We start from the raw sequence: 15591 nt of genomic DNA, 5'->3' as shown, positions 1-15591 counted from the left end.
CAGCCCGCGCCCAGCCGCCGAGCTACCTTCTCCAGGGATGCCGGTCTCTGCACGGCCAGGGAGCGGGCCAGCGATAGGACCGTGTTGAAATAAAAACCCCGTGACGCGCCAGCGCCGGAGGCCGAGCCGGAGCCGCCGCCACCGCCTCCCCGGGCCGCGGCCGCCGCCATCACCGTCCCGCGGCACCGCCCGCCGGCTTCCCTCACCGGGATCTCGACCGCCGAAGCTCACGGCGCAGGCGCGGCTCCATCCGGCCTCCCCGCCACGTGACCTCTCTGTTGCCTACGCAAGCGGGGCGTGGCCTCGGGCAGATCCACCGCTGGGGGGTGCCGGGAGCCGTGCGGCCTGCGGCGGTCGCGAGCGCCGGGCGTGGCCCCCTCCCCCCGATGCGGTGCACGATGGTCGGCTCCGAGGCAGGGCCTCCGCAAGCTTCTGGCGGAAGGAGTTTGCGCGGCGACGGCTACGGGCGTACGGGAGCTTCTGTAGGTTCTCTGAGATACTGCAGCTGCCCCGTGGTCAGAGAGCGCCCCTCGCCTCGGCCGCGCCCGGCTCCTCCCGCCTGCTCCAGGCCGAGCGCTGGCGCCATGTCGGCCTATCCCCGAAGCTACAACCCGTTCGACGACGACGCGGAGGACGAGGGCATCCGGCCGGCGCCGTGGACGGACAACCGCGACCTCGCGGACTGGCCCGGCGCTCCCGCCGACCGGCAGCAGGCCCTGCGGGAGGAGGTGTTGCGCCGGGCCGAGGCCACGGCCGCCAGCACCGGCAGGTCCTTGTCCCTGATGTACGAGTCCGAGAGGATCGGGGTCGCCTCCTCCGAGGTGAGTCCGCGGTCGCCGGGGCTCCTGGGGGCTCGACCGGTCAGCCAGGACGGGTCTTGTACTTTGGTGACTGGACGGTCGGTAACAATCTGTTAGCTACGTAGAGACGCGCGTTTTCACACCCGAAAGGGGCAGTTTGCCCCTGGCGATCTCCTGAGCTTAGTCCACAGGGTTGTTGTTTTTCTACGCCTCGTCAGGGGTCATCTCCACGCTGTTCGGTCCAGGTAAGTAGGGATTCTAGACAGCAGACCCCGGGTTAGGGACGTGGAGGGTCTGTTTCTTTTACACATTCCCTGGACAGAAGCCTGGCCCGTGGCTTCAGCCCTTCCTCCTGGAGTGACCCAGCGAGGACTGTGCCTGCTGGTGTCAAGCGTCCGAGGAGATGGACCTTGGGTTCTTCCCGGCACTGAGCGCTCCTCCGCCTCGCTAGGAGGAGAGTGAAGGTCTTGTCTGCCTGGACACTGCTGAGTGCGCCGGAGCCCGAGTCTGGTCGAGTCTAGGGCCTTACGTTTCCTTCCCGATACCGACGAAGATGTCCTAGAGAGACGGGGGCGGTCTGTGACAGTCTGCCGTCCCAGCTTAGCTTCTGCAGTTCTTCTTAACGTCCATAGGTGGTTTCAGAGAGTAGGACCTTGGGTAAGAGCTGTTCTTTCTTAGGCACCACATTCTCGCCTCAGCGTACTAATGAAACAGTTGTGTTGGGCATTTCTTTAGAAAGTTTTTTAAAATGTAATAACCTGTGATTGCTATATCAGGTAAAAATAATTCAATTTAAGCATTTGTAGCTCTGGAAGCTAAAGCATCATGTTCTTCCCTGGGTCTCTTCGTAATTCTTTTCTCTGGGAAAGTTCCCACTGACCTGGTCACTTACAGTCTTGGACAGTCTTGAGGTCCGTCCCATCATTCTCCCGTTACCACTTCCTTGGGTTATCTCCCTTCCCCACTTCTCCTTATCACCAGATCCCTCAGTGCCCCACCTGCCTGTCTTTAGCCTCATTGAGGAAGTTTTGCTTGTGTCTACTGGATTCCTACATTACAGTCTAAATGGAAAATGTTGACTTAAATTTGGGAGGATTGCCTGAGGTCTTAGGGCCCAGGTGGAGGGGTCACTTGATTAAGGGTCCCAGGCCCAAGGAAGCCAACTAAGGTTTAAAAAGCCATCTTTGGGGACTTTCCTGGTGGTCCAGTAGTTAAGACTGTACTTCCAATGCAGGGGACGCGGGTTCGATCGCTGGTCAGGGAACTAAGATCCCACATGCCAAGCAGCACAGCCAAAAAAAAAAAGACATCTTTGGCAACTGAGAACGGGTGAAGTAGGAAATCAGAGTGACAGAAAGTAGAATACTGTGGCAGAGGATACCCTGGAATCTGGCTTCTAAGGCTAAGGTGTAGATAGGAGGAGGAGGAGGGACTTCCCAAGGAAGAGAAGAGTCACGCAAAGGCACTGGCCCAACGCCACAGCTCCTGAGCAGGAAAGTGTCGCCCAGGAAGCCTTCCAGGAAAGGGCCTGGAGGAGGAGCTTAGGACCCAGTACAGTCAGAGGGAAGGTCAGGAGTGCCAAAAACACAGAGGATAACGTTGTTTCATAAGGATTGTGGTGACAAACCCCATGCTGCCCCCAAAGTTCCTTCTTTCCTATAATGGGGACCATGAGAGCAAAGGCAGAGTGGCACCTCAGGCCGTGAGGCTTGGCATGGCCAAGCCAGGTGTTGCTGTGAGAGGTACGGTATGATCATGACTGAGCAGGTGACAGGCTCTGTCATCAGTGAGATTACACATGGAATTTTTCCAGGATTGAATCAGTTCTCAATTATTGGAGGCCCTGGGAGGCAGGAATGGTCAGCACCCCCGTCTCCACCCTACCCCATAATCTCCAAGTTGTCTTACTGTCTTTGAATCCCTTTCATCGCTCTTTCATTCCCCTGGGGGATTTGGGGGGGGGGGTGGTGGTGAGCTCTGTCCCAGCAGACCCCAATCACCACTAAACTAACCTCCTAACTTAGACAGGTGCCCGTCACATACCCAGCTGAGAGGTGCCGAAACAGGACACATGTTTTAGACACTGAGGACTTGACTTTTTTAGGCCCAGCGTGGCAGCAGCAGGAAAGTTACTTAGGTCACCTCTAGTGAAGGAGAGCTGCCCTTCTCCTGAGAAACCTGTAGGGTTCACCTCTCTGGAAGGTTCTCGCCTCAGGTCCTGACCCCACAGGATAGAGGAGAGGTGGGTCGGCCTGGGGAGCACAGTGCAGAACCATAGAGGCTTTTCCACTTCTCAGGCATGATTTGTTTCTTCTTTTCTTTTCCTGAGGTATAATTTTTGTGAAGTGATAATCTAGTCACAGGGTTCAAAATTGAGATGATACAGAAGGCTGTGAAGGCTGCTCCCACCCGCTGCCCCCCTACCCCCTGCCACTCACCTTCTGTTCCTGCAGTGTCCCTGTGGAGATATTCTGTGTATAAAAACATGCTTAGGGCTTCCCTTGTGGCGCAGTGGTTGAGAGTCCGCCTGCCGATGCAGGGGATGCGGGTTTGTGCCCCGGTCCGGGAAGATCCCACATGCCGCGGAGCGGCTGGGCCCGTGAGCCATGGCTGCTGAGCCTGTGCATCCGGAGCCTGTGCTCCGCAGCGGGAGAGGCCACAACGGTGAGAGGCCCGTGTACCACAAAAAAACAAAAAAAAATGCTTATACTTATCTTTTTCTTTTTTTATATAATTTTAACTTAAGCAGAAGTGTTCTTTTTTTTTTTTTTTGGCCACGCCGAGTGGCTTGTGGGATCCTAGTTCCCCAACCAGGGATTGAGCCCAGCCCAGCAGTGGAAGCGCAGAGTCCTAACCATTGGACTGCCAGGGAAGTCCCATGCTCTTTCTGCGTCGTGGTCCCTCTAGTGGATGGCTTCTGTTTCTGCGACCAGTCCCCTAATGGTTTGCCTGTTTGTGTCCCACGTGGACGCAGTCTTCATGTGCCCTTTCACCACCCTGGCCAAGGAGACTGCCTGCCCCCTCTGGCTGCTGAGCACGCGCCAGTGATGTTTTGTGGGGCCCAGGGTCTCGGTTCAGGGAGTCCAGCAACAAACCTTGGATGAGGGCCTGAGTGGCCAGCTTGGTTAGCATCAGCGGAAAGGGAGTCGGGCCAGGATGCTCTCAGCAGCCCGGCCAGCACATCCTGCACACGGTCTCGTGTGGGGCCCCCTCACCTCATTGAGTCTTTCCAGCACTCGACAGTCGCCAAACCCTGCTAGGCCTTCAGTTCAGAGAGGTGGGCCACATGGGGACGGACACCTCTGCAGCCTGGGAACGGAGGCCATCGCAGCTCTCTGTTCTGGGTGTCCCCGTGAGTTGGGGTGGTGCCCTCATCCTCTGGGCAGACCCGTCCCCTCTCCAGGTGAGGGGCTGTACTGACCAGAGCCTCCCCTCCAAGGCAGCCCGGGCTGGTTCTGACGCAGCCAGAGTTCTTAGCACAACCCTATCCTGAAGCAGAAGCTGATGGAGGGAGACGATCAGCTGCTCGGTGAAGTAATTCCCAGTAGATTTTATAAAGGATCAGTGATTGAATTCAACTGTTGAAAAGTTCTAGGATCAAACTTGCTGGCTTCTTAGCTGTGAGGCACCTTGTGAGGCCGGGTCTTTACCGTCCAGGCAGGTCGTACATCCCACACCAGCGCCGTGGCATCTGGCTGTGTCTGCTGCTCCTTCCTAAAATGTCCACCCGTGGCCTCCATGGTATCTGGGAGACCTTGCTTTGCTGACCAGGAGTTGTGCCAGGGAAGCCCAGGGGCTGTCTGCTCTGCAGCCTTCTGCCTCTGAGAGTGAGAAGTGCTGTTTAGAGGTGTTGTGGGGGTCCCCAAGAGCACCCTCAGGTTTAACGATTCCCTAGAAGGACTCAGAATTAGTAGAGCTGTTATACTCACGGTTGTGGTTTGTTACAGCAAAAGGATGCAGATTAAAATCCTCAAGGGAGACAAGCTGGTGGGCAGAGTCCAGGAGAGCAAGCACAGCTTCCCGTTGTCCCCTCTCTGTGGAGTTGTGTGTGCAGCCTGCACTCCCCCCACTGTGACGTGTGACATCCCGGAGGCACGGCTGCCTGCCTGGCTGACTAGAGTCTCCAGCCCCTCCAGAGGTCACACTGTGTGGCTCAAGGCCCCCCACCCTGTAAACCACATTGCTGGTGCAGACTGTCAGGCTGACCTGAGGACTCTGGGAAGCAAAGTCACTCTTCAGGCTAATACGAGGGCAAGGAGCCAGACAAGGCCTTTCTCGGGAACACACGGTATGAGCGGCCCGGGCAGCCTGCACATGCAGCAAGGGGCACCAACCTTTGCCTTTGGTGGTTCTCTTGCCACCTAAGACCACTCTACACTGTCACTCCTGCCGGGACGGAGCCCCGCATTCAAGCATGTTCCCCGCCAGCTCCTGCATCCCTGCTGGTGCGTATGTGTGTCATGCTCCCTGGGAAGGGGAGCGACATAGATGGGGGTAACTCTCAAGTTTCTAGATTCAGCGTATCGACTCCAGATCGACCTCTGCCTGCTGGTTGTTCAAAACCAGAGTTTAATCGCAATCAGGACGAGACACTTAATGCTGGCACCTTCCCCTCCAGAGCTCGGGCGGGACTCAGGTTAGGGTGGGGGCTGCGCCATCCCCAAGTGCTGGCTGAGGATTTACAGAGAGCCTTCCTCTGCGGGTGACGGGGAGCTACAGAAAGTGCAATGCCATCACGTCTCATCCTCCCTAGGAACTCGTGCGCCAGCGAGGGGCCTTGGAGCGCACAGAGAAGATGGTGGACAAGATGGAGCAGGATCTGAAGACCAGCCAGAAGCACATCAACAGCATCAAGAGTGTGTTCGGAGGGCTCATGAATTACTTCAGATCCAAACCCTCAGAGACCCCACCTGTGCAGAATGGCACCCTTGCCCCCCAGCCCAGCAGCAGGTGAGCAGTGCCCGTCTGGCCGGAGCAAAACAGCAGAGGGGGGTTTAGTGCTGGTGGCCGAGCCTTTCAGGACACTTCTCATGCCTTAAAGAGACCAAAGGACCCTGAAAGTTACTCACTGGGAGGGATTTGTCTTCAGACATTTTGAAACAAGAAGCGTTCTCCACTGCTCTTGATTGTGTGATGTGACCGCTGTTCAGTCTGCAAACTCTGCGTGAATTGGGTCTCCATAAATTACTGCTCCTGGTAATTTGAAAGAGAGAATGTTCACTCTAATTAGTATAAATGTGACTCACTTCACAGAATTTTTGCTTTAAAAAGTTTTCATGTCCAGCTTCCCCATATCTAATTCAAGTTGCCCATTGATTATCATTTTAAAATCAGAGATTATTTTCCTCAAAATTTTTGGCTAGAGGTATAATAAAATCATACTGCAATTTTGGCTGGCATATAAATGCCATGTGTTCAAACGTAAAATAATTCAGTTTCTGCTAAAACGTGATTGTTGCTCATATGTTAGATTGTTGTATCTGTCTTTTATTGTAAAGACAATATCACCACATTACAGAAAATCAACACCTTACCTACCGTAACACAAAGAATGTAGGTTGCTCCCCTTATTCAGTGTTTTCATAATTGCAGTTAGAATATTCATTTGGCTTTGTATCTTGGTCAGAAGAGGCATTTGATTTTCTCACATGGGCACTGTTAGAAAAGACTGCACTGTCACAGGTGCTTTTCCTTTCTAAAAGCTTTCTTCTTCTCGTAACTTTTATCCAAAGGTTGAAAGAAGGCATAAGTACAAGTAAAGACCAGGAGGCACAGTACCAGGCCAGCCACCCAAACCTCAGGAAGCTCAATGACTCAGGTCAGTGCTCCCGCCCACACCTGGGTTCTGCGGGGACACCTTGCACTGGGTAGGGGCGTTGGGGGCCTCAGTGCCTCTCTCAGGGAGCAGGGGGTGTGCGTTATGGCAGGTTCAGCCCTGCTCCCCCGTGGAGGGAGAGATAAGGGAGTGGGAGCCTGGCCTGTATAGCTCTGAGATCTTCAGGCAGGGAAACACCTATGCTGAGTAGGATATGACCCCCCGGACATCCACGGCTTAATCCCCAGGCCCCAGGAATATGTCAGGTCACATGGCAAAAGGGGAATCGTGGTCGCAGAGGGAAGTACAGTTGTTGATCGGCTGACTTGAGGTGGGGAGATTATCCTGGGTTTTCCGGTTGGACCCAGTGAAATCGCAAAGGTCCTTTGCAAGTGGGAAGGAGGCAGAGGAGAGAGTGATGGAGTGAGAGGTTTGAAGGTGCGGGGCAGCTGGCTCTCGGGTGGAGGAGGGGCCGCTGCTAAGGATTGACCTCCAGGGGCTGGAAGGGGCCAGGAATCAGATTCTCCCTAAGTGCCTCCAGGGGAACCAACCCCACTGACACCTGGGTCTGAGGCCAGGGAGACCCAGGTTGGACGTCTGACTTCCAGAACCAAAGGATGGTTTGTGGTATTTTGTTGCAGTGACAGAAGGAGGCTAACGTAGCCCCCGAGCCCCAGTGGGCGCAGAAGCGGCCGTGTGGACAAGGAGTGTGAGATAGGAGGTGTTTTGTGTCAGATCGTCCCATTAATATCAAATGATGGGCCCAGAAACATCCCTCATCTGGAAAGGAATCAAGGCCTCCTGGGGGCTCTGTCGACCCCTAGAGAGCCAGGCACATTGGAAGTAACCAGATGCTTCCTGTGCCGCCTGCGGGCACAGCCGAAGGGAGGCCTGGCAGAGGAGGGCCAGGAGGTTCATCTGGGAAGGCAAAAGCCGCAGAGGAAGTGGGAGAAGACTGTGCGCTGAGGGGCTTCCGTAGGCCATGCTGAAGGAGAGACCCCAAGTCTAGAAAGAGATGGTCCCCAGAAGACATAACCTGGGTGACAGGGCTTTTCTGTGTGCATTTGGAAACTGAGGTTCAGAGAAGATTTCTGGGGGCAAATGTGCATCATTTAACGTTTCTTTTTCCGGAGCCTGTGTGGGTTTGCGTGGTGGCTGCTCCAACTGCCATACCATTACGTGCATGAATCTCTTTCCTGAGCTCGAGGGTCCGTGGCTGACCAGGTGACCCATAGGCTGGGGTTCTTTGATCTCCAAGGGGCTGCCCTCAGGAAGTGTCTCCCTCCCGCCCCTTCCCTGTCCCCTGCCTGCCTCTCTCAGTGGCCTCAGAACCAACCGCCTTAGTCCTTCCACCCGTTTTCCAGATTAAGATGACTTTTGTGAAGCGGCATTTCAAGTGTGTCAGTTAACCGTCCTCCTGGTGTTTCTTTGTCAACTCAGACTCCATCCCTGGAGGGGCCGATTCTGCCATGAGCTCCGAGGCTTACCCAAGGAACCCACACCTGCGCACCTGTCACCAGAGGATTGACAGCAACCTCGGTAAGACCAGAGCACCGCCACCAGCACCACGGCTTGTGTGCGCTGGGGCCCCCCGTTGTCCACCCCTGCACACACACACACACACACACACACACACACACACGTGCGCATGTGCAACATCCCAGCCCCTCACCCTCTCTGGGGTCTGCCCGCTTGTCTCCATCCCGCTGCCCACCCCTGCACACACACACACACACACACACACACACACACACGTGCGCATGTGCAACATCCCAGCCCCTCACCCTCTCTGGGGTCTGCCCGCTTGTCTCCATCCCCACCTCTTGTCTGGGAGGTGACAGTGACAGGGTCAGGGTCTGGGGAGTACCCTGTGCAGCCTGGGCTCTGCCCACCCCCCTCACCACCCGGCCATGCCACCCTGCTTCCTCCGTGTGCCCTGGGCTCGGGCAGGGTCAGGTGAGCAAAACTGGAAGGCTCGCGGGAGGCGGCCCAGCAGGTCAGGCATACATGGGGCCAGCAGCACCTTGGCCACGTGGCCAGGCACCCTGCTTCCTGGGCCTCAGGCTCCAGGGCGCCCTGTTGTAACCACATACCTGCTGGCTTCTCTGGTGTCTCCCTAACCAGTCTCCAGAAACACAGGAGAAGTTCAGTTTTGTCCCTACTTTACACCCAGGGCCCAGAAGGCGAGAATGGAGAGAGGAGGGGGTTATTTGCAGTCGGGTGGAGGAGTTGGCCCCTCAGCAGCCCCCTCTGACCTTTGCTCCCTGCGTGTGAACCTCCCCCATGGCCACCCAGGTCACTTGCCAACCCTCCTTCCCCTTAGGGGATGGCAAAGAGGGTGAGACAGAAAGGAATGCTTCCCCTGCTCTCTCCTCCCAGGGGACGCAGGCCCCCAGCTCTCCCAGGGCAGTGCCCACTCCAGCAGCCCGGGCTACTGGTACAGACAACACGTAAGGCAGACCCACATCCTTTATTTAACCTTCATTTAACCTTTGTTTCTTAGCACATAGACTCATTGTAGAAAACTGTGAAGTGAGGCAAGTGCCCTAAGGAAACCAATACCCAAATTCCACCGTCCAGCAGTGACAACTGCTTTGGTGTCATTCCTTCTGTTTCTCCACCCTGAACCTCAACTGCTCTCTGCCCTTGGAGCCCAGGGGCACCCCGGAGGTCACTGCTTGCTTGTCCTCTGGACTTGGCCCTGGAGCCAAAGGCATCAGGCAGAGGGTGTATCTGCCAGGCCTGACTCCAGAGAAACACAGGGACTGGCGGGCCCTCCATCCTCCCCACCAAAGGTTTCCCCACCAAGAAAGGCTGGCACTGGTGCCTGCTGGAGGGAAGACCTATTGCAGGGGGTGAGATTCAGGAATGCAGGGAGTGCAGCAGGAAGAAGACCAAGGACAGCCTACCCCAGAGGCTGAGGGTGTGCATTGGGTCGGCAGGGTGAGCGGGACACAGAGCAGCGCAGGGGACCCCAGCACGGCCGTCCATGGTCCCTGCTGATAGGGCCACACGACTGCCCCGGGCAGGTCCCTCTGCCTCTTGGACGCCCGGCCCTGCTGGCGGTCCCTTGCCAGGTGGCCCTCCCTGATCCAGCTTCTCACCCCAGTGCAGCTCCTTGTGGGTCCCAAGCCGTCCCAGCTGCCGGCAGCTCCCTGAGACCTGGGTGTCCTTACAGCTGTCAGTGTCCATGGGATACAGGGGCACAGGCTTTCTTTTCTTTTCTTTTCTTTTCGTTGTTTTTGTTGCGTTGGGTCTTTGTTGCTGCACGCCGGCTTTCTCTAGTTGCAGAGAGCGGGGGCTACTTTTTTTTATTTTTTTTTTACGGTACACGGGCCTCTCACCGCTGTGGCCCCTCCCGCTGTGGAGCACAGGCTCCAGACACGCAGGCCCAGCGGCCATGGCCCACGGGCCCAGCCGCTCCGCGGCACACGGGATCCTCCCAGACTGGGGCACGAACCCGCATCCCCTGCATCAGCAGGTGGACTCCCAACCAGTGCGCCACCAGGGAAGCCCCAGGGGCTACTCTTTGTTGCGGTGCACAGGCTTCTCATTGCGGTGGCTTCTCTTGTTGCAGAGCACGGGCTCTAGGCATGCAGGCTTCAGTAGTTGTGGCACGCGGGCTCAATAGTTGTGGCACATGGGCTTAGTTGCTCTGTGGCACGTGGGATCTTCCTGGACCAGGAATCGAACGCGTGTCCCCTGCATTGGCAGATGGATTCTTAACCACTGCGCCACTAGGGAAGTCCCAGTAAGACCATTTCTAAAAAATCTGATTCTGCTTAGATTTATGGTGCCATTGCCAACTATTTGTGTATTTTGACCTTTTTCACTTAATATTTTATCTTTAACTTAGTGAAAAGGCTTACAAAGCACCACCTCTTCTGTTTTCCCCCAGCTCTTTCCTAGTGAAAGGGCAGAAAGCAGCTCTGGGTGTGACCCCGTCCCCATACCCTGTGCACATGCACACACACATTCAGGGCACACACATGCACACACACACACACACACACACACAGGGAAGGGGCTTTATATTCATCTGGACAGAGTCAGTCACGTCACGACTCCCCTCTGCGGTCTGCACAGCCCCATCAGGGGACCCCGGGCCCCTTGGCTGGTCTCCTCCCCACTCATCGTCAGTTCTTTCTTTGTCACTGTGCTAAGGAAGCCCTTCACATACTCGAGGCTGACCATGGTCTTATAGAATTTATTTCTCTTAAAAATGAATTGAGATTGATTTTTACAACTTTTTTAAAAGAAGGGAAATACTTATTATAAAGACTGGAAAAGCCTGAGGTGTATCTCAGATGTGTTTCCAAATGGGGATCTTCCTCTTTGCCACTCTGGACCTGTGCTTGACCCAGCTTTAGGGAGCTGGGGATGTAAGGTTCAAAGGCAGCTGAAAGGTGTGTGGCTCTATATGAATTTCTAAAATAAACACTGTGTACTAACAGTGGGTGTCCTGGTGGGTGGCAGGGAGGAGTGGCTTTCCTGTTAAGCGCTACTGCTTTCTCTTCACTTGCACATGTTTTGGAGCATGTAACCAATGCCCTGGCATCTGGCCTGTCTTCCAGGAAAGAGGGGTCAGTGACTGCAGTGCTGCCGAGCCCATGGGGGGAGCATCTGGGGTTGCACGTCCCGATGCTGTGACTTGGCTCAGGCCCATGTGTGCTCTCCTGTCCCACAGATGAGCTGTCCGTGGGCCTGGTCCGGCTGAAGGACATTGCCCTGGGGATGCAGACAGAGATTGAGGAGCAGGACGACATTCTTGACCGGCTCACAACCAAGGTGGACAAGTTAGACGTCAACATCAAGAGCACAGAGAGGAAAGTTCGGCAGCTTTGAAGACGGAGGCGGATTTCCACTCCATCGTGATGAAAAGATTTGAAAGGTCTTCTTTTAAACGCCCAAGAAATTTCAGTTATTACTTTAGAATGTGATTTCACATGTGTTTGCAAATGTTGTAAGAGTGGGTCTCAAAAGAGGTTTTGTTGTAGAGAAAGCATGTGCCCCACTTCTCTGAGGGCCCTGACTGGAGGTGTGCGGGCAGAGTGGTGGTCATGCCGGCCTCTGCTTCTGTCTGCTGTGTTTCTCGTCCCCAGGCCTCTGTGAGGTAGAGCGCTGAGGGCCATGTGACCCGTGTTTGTGGGCATCCTTCTCCCCCCAACCTCCACGAGCACATTGTGATGCTCTGAGCCCCTTGGCAGGCGTTTGATTTTAGTAGGAGGGGGTTCAGACCAGCCCTGCTCACTGTGACGCCTGGAAGCACATAGGGAGCTGGGTGAGCCCCGCTGCCCCTGCACAGGGTCAGGAACACGTTCTGCCCTGGCTGGAGGCTCCCTGGCCAGCTGGCTGAGGCCTGCAGAGCGTGAGAGAGGAGCATCACACAGACGTGCTCTACCAAGCTCCCTGCCCTCAGGTCACCTGGACCAGGCCCCCCATCCAAACATGTTTACTCGGTGCCTGGGGTCCCCTGGCCCATCCAGGATTCCCACCCACTCTTCTGTGCTGCTGGCAACATGCCTTGACCCATCACTTGATTCTCTGGCCCCAGTTTTAGGACTGGAGCTCCACTAATGAGACTGACTGTGCACAGAAGGATATGGCTTTAAAAAAAGCCCAGATGTTATCATTCTACCTGGCCTAGCTTGTTCTCTCTTCATTTTACAAAAAAAGAGAATCATTTAAAAGTACTAATTAAAATTGATTTCTGTACTTAAAGGAATTTCTTTACGTTGGTACCTCCAACAAAATAATTGAAGCCACGAGGTCCTGGTCTTTTTAAAAGCAAATAAATTAAAATATTTTGAAGATGGTGAAAGGGACTGATTTTAATAAGACAGATTAGGTTGGAAACCTTAAAATCACAGTGCCTTTCACCCTGAAACCTGGCCCCGGCACGGTGACCTTCACCACTTTGGTTCAGTAGAATATAAACAAAGTCCCTTAAAGCAAAGGAACGTCTTTAAGGGGCAGCAGCAATGCAACAGCGTTTATGTAGCAATTCAAATATAAAAGTTCCATCCCATAATGCCTGACTTTCCTAAATACACTGACAGCCTCTGTGGGCAGACACATCTTTCTGTCATGTTCCAACCGCCCTGTGAGTCTGACCCACATCACTGGGAATGTCACAGGGCGTTTGGATGCTGTGGAAGGTAATCAGACCCACATCTGCTTATCACAAGCCCATCATGGTTGTTCTCCTGGTAACTGGAAAAAGGAAGAATTTTACATGTCCACCCGGCCTACACTGAACGAGTTCACAGGGCCTCCAGCAAAAAGGCTGCTCCAAAGCGTGACACCAGGATGCAGGGCAGCCTGGGGGTGCCCGTCCACCCGGCATGTTCCAGGGTTTTCCTCCGTGACGCCTTCCTCAGTGGGTGTCATGATAACTGTTCCTGCTCCTTGCCCTCAGGCATAGACACGTGGAGATTAGTCAGCACGCCTAGACCTGAGCTTCTCCTTCAAATAAATACAGACAAAGGCCACTGCCAAACACTGTCTGCAGCCCTCCTCTCACGTAATGGGGTTAGTGATTTAACCAATTTGAAGCAAAGTAGCACCTTATTTTGTGTCTTTTGTTGGATTGATGAAGCCGATCACCACCACCCCCTTTTTTACCCCAAGCTGTGGAGGGAGAGTTGCCCTCACTCTTCTAGAAACGTTTCCCTCACACGTCTCCCCGTATATTTGGTTCTCTTCTTGTTCAGATCCCTCATTCTAAAGCCTGGGCCAAGGGCCTGTCTCATCCTCGTGCTGGGCAGCATCTCTGCCGGGTCCCCACCTGCTCCCGCACCCACTGAGGGCCAGTGGCTGCTGCTTCACACAGCAGAGCCGCTCACACTTTCAGAGAACAAAGCAGGACAAGAGAAGCCTCCAGGACCTGCGTGTAGTGACTGTGAGCAGAGGAAAACTCTGCCCTCTGGACGCACGTGTCAGGGAGAAATGGGGGTACCCGGCCGGGGTTGTCCTTCTTGCCACATGGGGTCCAGAAGACAGATCTGGAATTCCACGGTCAACCTGGAAACAAACTGTGCCTTCCAAAAAGTGGCTTTTCTAACTCAAGGTTGGTTACATGTTAAGTGTGCTCCTAACTTAACAATAAGCACGTTTTCCTTCGGAGGAACTTTTTAACGTAGTGATTTGTAGTTAACAGTGGCAGGTTGCCTCGTGGACGTCTTTTTTGCGTTATATAGGAAAGGAGACCTGAATTTACCTCAGGTGGCAAGAATGGAAGTACATAAGTGCTTTTTTTTTTTTTTTTTTTTTTTTTTGCGGTATGTGGGCCTGTCACTGTTGTGGCCTTTCCCGTTGCGGAGCACAGGCTCCGGATGCGCAGGCTCCGGATGCACAGGCTCAGCGGCCATGGCTCACGGGCCCAGCCGCTCCGCGGCACGTGGGATCCTCCCAGACCGGGGCACGAACCCGCGTCCCCTGCATCGGCAGGCGAACTCTCAACCACGGCGCCACCAGGGAAGCCCACATAAGTGCATTTTAATTTCTCTTTCTTTAACTTCTTTTTGTGAATATGTGATTTTAAGTGTACACCACAGCAATTTAGTAAAAATCTTATACTTTGCCTACATAGGCCTTTTCTGCAGAATTTTTAAAGTTACCAATGTTGTTAAGTGTCTTCAGCTCTGATGGGTGAAATGTGTACAAAACGATGAGCGAGTCATTAAAAGTGCACATGGGAGGAGGGGCTTCTGCTCAGAGTGTGTGTCAGGGCAGCTCTTGTACTTCATGCCTTCAACTCAACAAATGACCATATTCCTTAAAATAAAATGTGAAGTTGTTTTTTAATCAAACTTTGCCTCCTGTGAGGTCCTTTTCAAAGAGCTGGTGGCGGTGGGGGGAACCCTCCTTGTTGAGTCCTCAGGTGTTTGGTTCTGGCTGCCACGTCTCGTGCTTCTTGAAAGCCTGTCAGTCCATCTGTCCTGCCTCCCGGTGCCTCTGCAACACTGTCCAGCTCAGGGCTTGGCACACCCTCGAGGTCCAGAGATTGGACGTTTTAGGCTCACAGGCCAAACAGTATCTTCACGTCATCTTCCCTGTGTCCATCCCTAATGACCTCACTTTAAGTTAATTACCTCTGTAAAGACCCTGTCTCCAAATGTCACGTTCTGAGGTTCTGGGGGTTTAGGGCTTCAACATATTAATGTGGAGGGGGTTGGCAGGGACCTGACATCTGACAGCCTTTATCTTCTTGGTGGGAACAGAGAAAGAGGATGGTAGAGGTGGATCATCAGGGAAGGGCTGTCAAAGGCCCAGCTGAGATGGGGACTCAGAAGGACCCTAGTAATTAACACCTTTTATAGACTTTTTAAAATAGTGGGGTTTCCAGCCCTGGAGTCACCAGGTGCTTTCGTGGCTGGAGTTCAAGAGCAGGCCTCCTGCCTGGGGCTGCCAGCAGAGCCGAAGAAGGCAAGTGAGAAGCCAGAGCTCTGGCCTGAGGCCTCGGGAGAGGGTCTGGCTCCTTGACTGGATCACCAGGCTGAAGTGTGGGCGCTGGCCCTGGAGCTTGGAGCAGAGGATGACTGACACGGATCTTTGCACTTTAGTGCCTCGGATTCTCCCAGAAGAATTCTCCTGAAGTCTAGGCAGGACCCGACTTGAAAGTAGGCCAAGAGCCAGGAGTGAAGCAAGTTGCATGAACGTGCACAACATTGCTTCCCCCACAGAGGCGGCTTTTAGGGCTTTGGACCCACAGAGGACAGAGACAAACCTCAAACCAGGGGCACCACCAGGCCATTTAGAAATTAATTCAAAATCAAGTTCTGCTAGGGTTTGATTGACTTTTTTTTAACATTTTACTTTGAAGTTTCAGTTCTTGGAGACAGGCTGGTGCTAATCATGCCAACCCACCACTTAAAAACCTGCTCTGGGGCTTCCCTTGTGGTGCAGTGGTTGAGAGTCTGCCTGCCGATGCAGGGGACACGGGTTCGTGCCCTGGTCCGGGAAGATCCCACATGC

The 15591-nt window shown here is 54.2% G+C and overlaps 2 protein-coding genes across 8 annotated transcripts in view; one reads left to right on the top strand and one right to left on the bottom strand.

The window, feature by feature from the left end:
• The window catches only part of PI4KA (phosphatidylinositol 4-kinase alpha), a 94484-nt gene extending 94314 nt beyond the window's left edge, over window positions 1-170 (bottom strand). For all 6 annotated transcript variants that reach the window (XR_003005744.1, XR_003005745.1, XR_003005746.1 and 3 more), the window contains exon 1: window positions 27-170. Coding sequence is in view for 3 of the 6 variants with exons in the window: in XM_024763689.1 (XP_024619457.1) it covers window positions 27-170 (144 nt within the window). In the remaining 3 variants the exon portion in view is untranslated. The remainder of the gene's footprint in view (window positions 1-26) is intronic.
• A 186-nt stretch (window positions 171-356) lies between these two features.
• SNAP29 (synaptosome associated protein 29) lies at window positions 357-13881 on the top strand. 2 transcript variants are annotated; one of them, XM_024763841.1, is made up of 6 exons: window positions 357-821; window positions 5554-5750; window positions 6533-6618; window positions 8056-8154; window positions 11303-11506; window positions 13329-13881. In XM_024763841.1, the coding sequence occupies exons 1-5, from the start codon at window positions 387-389 to the stop codon at window positions 11458-11460; spliced, it is 975 nt and encodes a 324-aa protein (XP_024619609.1). In that variant the 5' UTR covers window positions 357-386; the 3' UTR covers window positions 11461-11506; window positions 13329-13881. The 2 variants fall into 2 exon arrangements, with proteins under 2 accessions (XP_024619609.1, XP_024619608.1); XM_024763840.1 differs by lacking the exon at window positions 13329-13881 and having other exon boundaries at window positions 11303-11578.
• Window positions 13882-15591: the final 1710 nt, after the last annotated feature.

This window comes from Neophocaena asiaeorientalis, unplaced genomic scaffold (genome assembly GCF_003031525.2).
Source record: "Neophocaena asiaeorientalis asiaeorientalis breed wild unplaced genomic scaffold, Neophocaena_asiaeorientalis_V1.1 scaffold110, whole genome shotgun sequence".
Lineage (NCBI taxonomy): Eukaryota > Metazoa > Chordata > Mammalia > Artiodactyla > Phocoenidae > Neophocaena > Neophocaena asiaeorientalis.
Note: the sequence above shows the minus strand (reverse complement) of the source record. Positions and strands in the feature narration are given on the sequence as shown.

What these genes read in the sequence shown, in the direction of transcription:
- SNAP29 (XM_024763841.1), top strand. Translation starts at nt 387, where the DNA reads ATGCGGTGCACGATGGTCGGCTCCGAGGCAGGGCCTCCGCAAGCTTCT. An exon ending in TCGGGGTCGCCTCCTCCGAG is followed by an intron (nt 822 to 5,553) that starts GTGAGTCCGCGG and finishes CATCCTCCCTAG; the next exon opens with GAACTCGTGCGCCAGCGAGG. An exon ending in GCCCCCCAGCCCAGCAGCAG is followed by an intron (nt 5,751 to 6,532) that starts GTGAGCAGTGCC and finishes TTTTATCCAAAG; the next exon opens with GTTGAAAGAAGGCATAAGTA.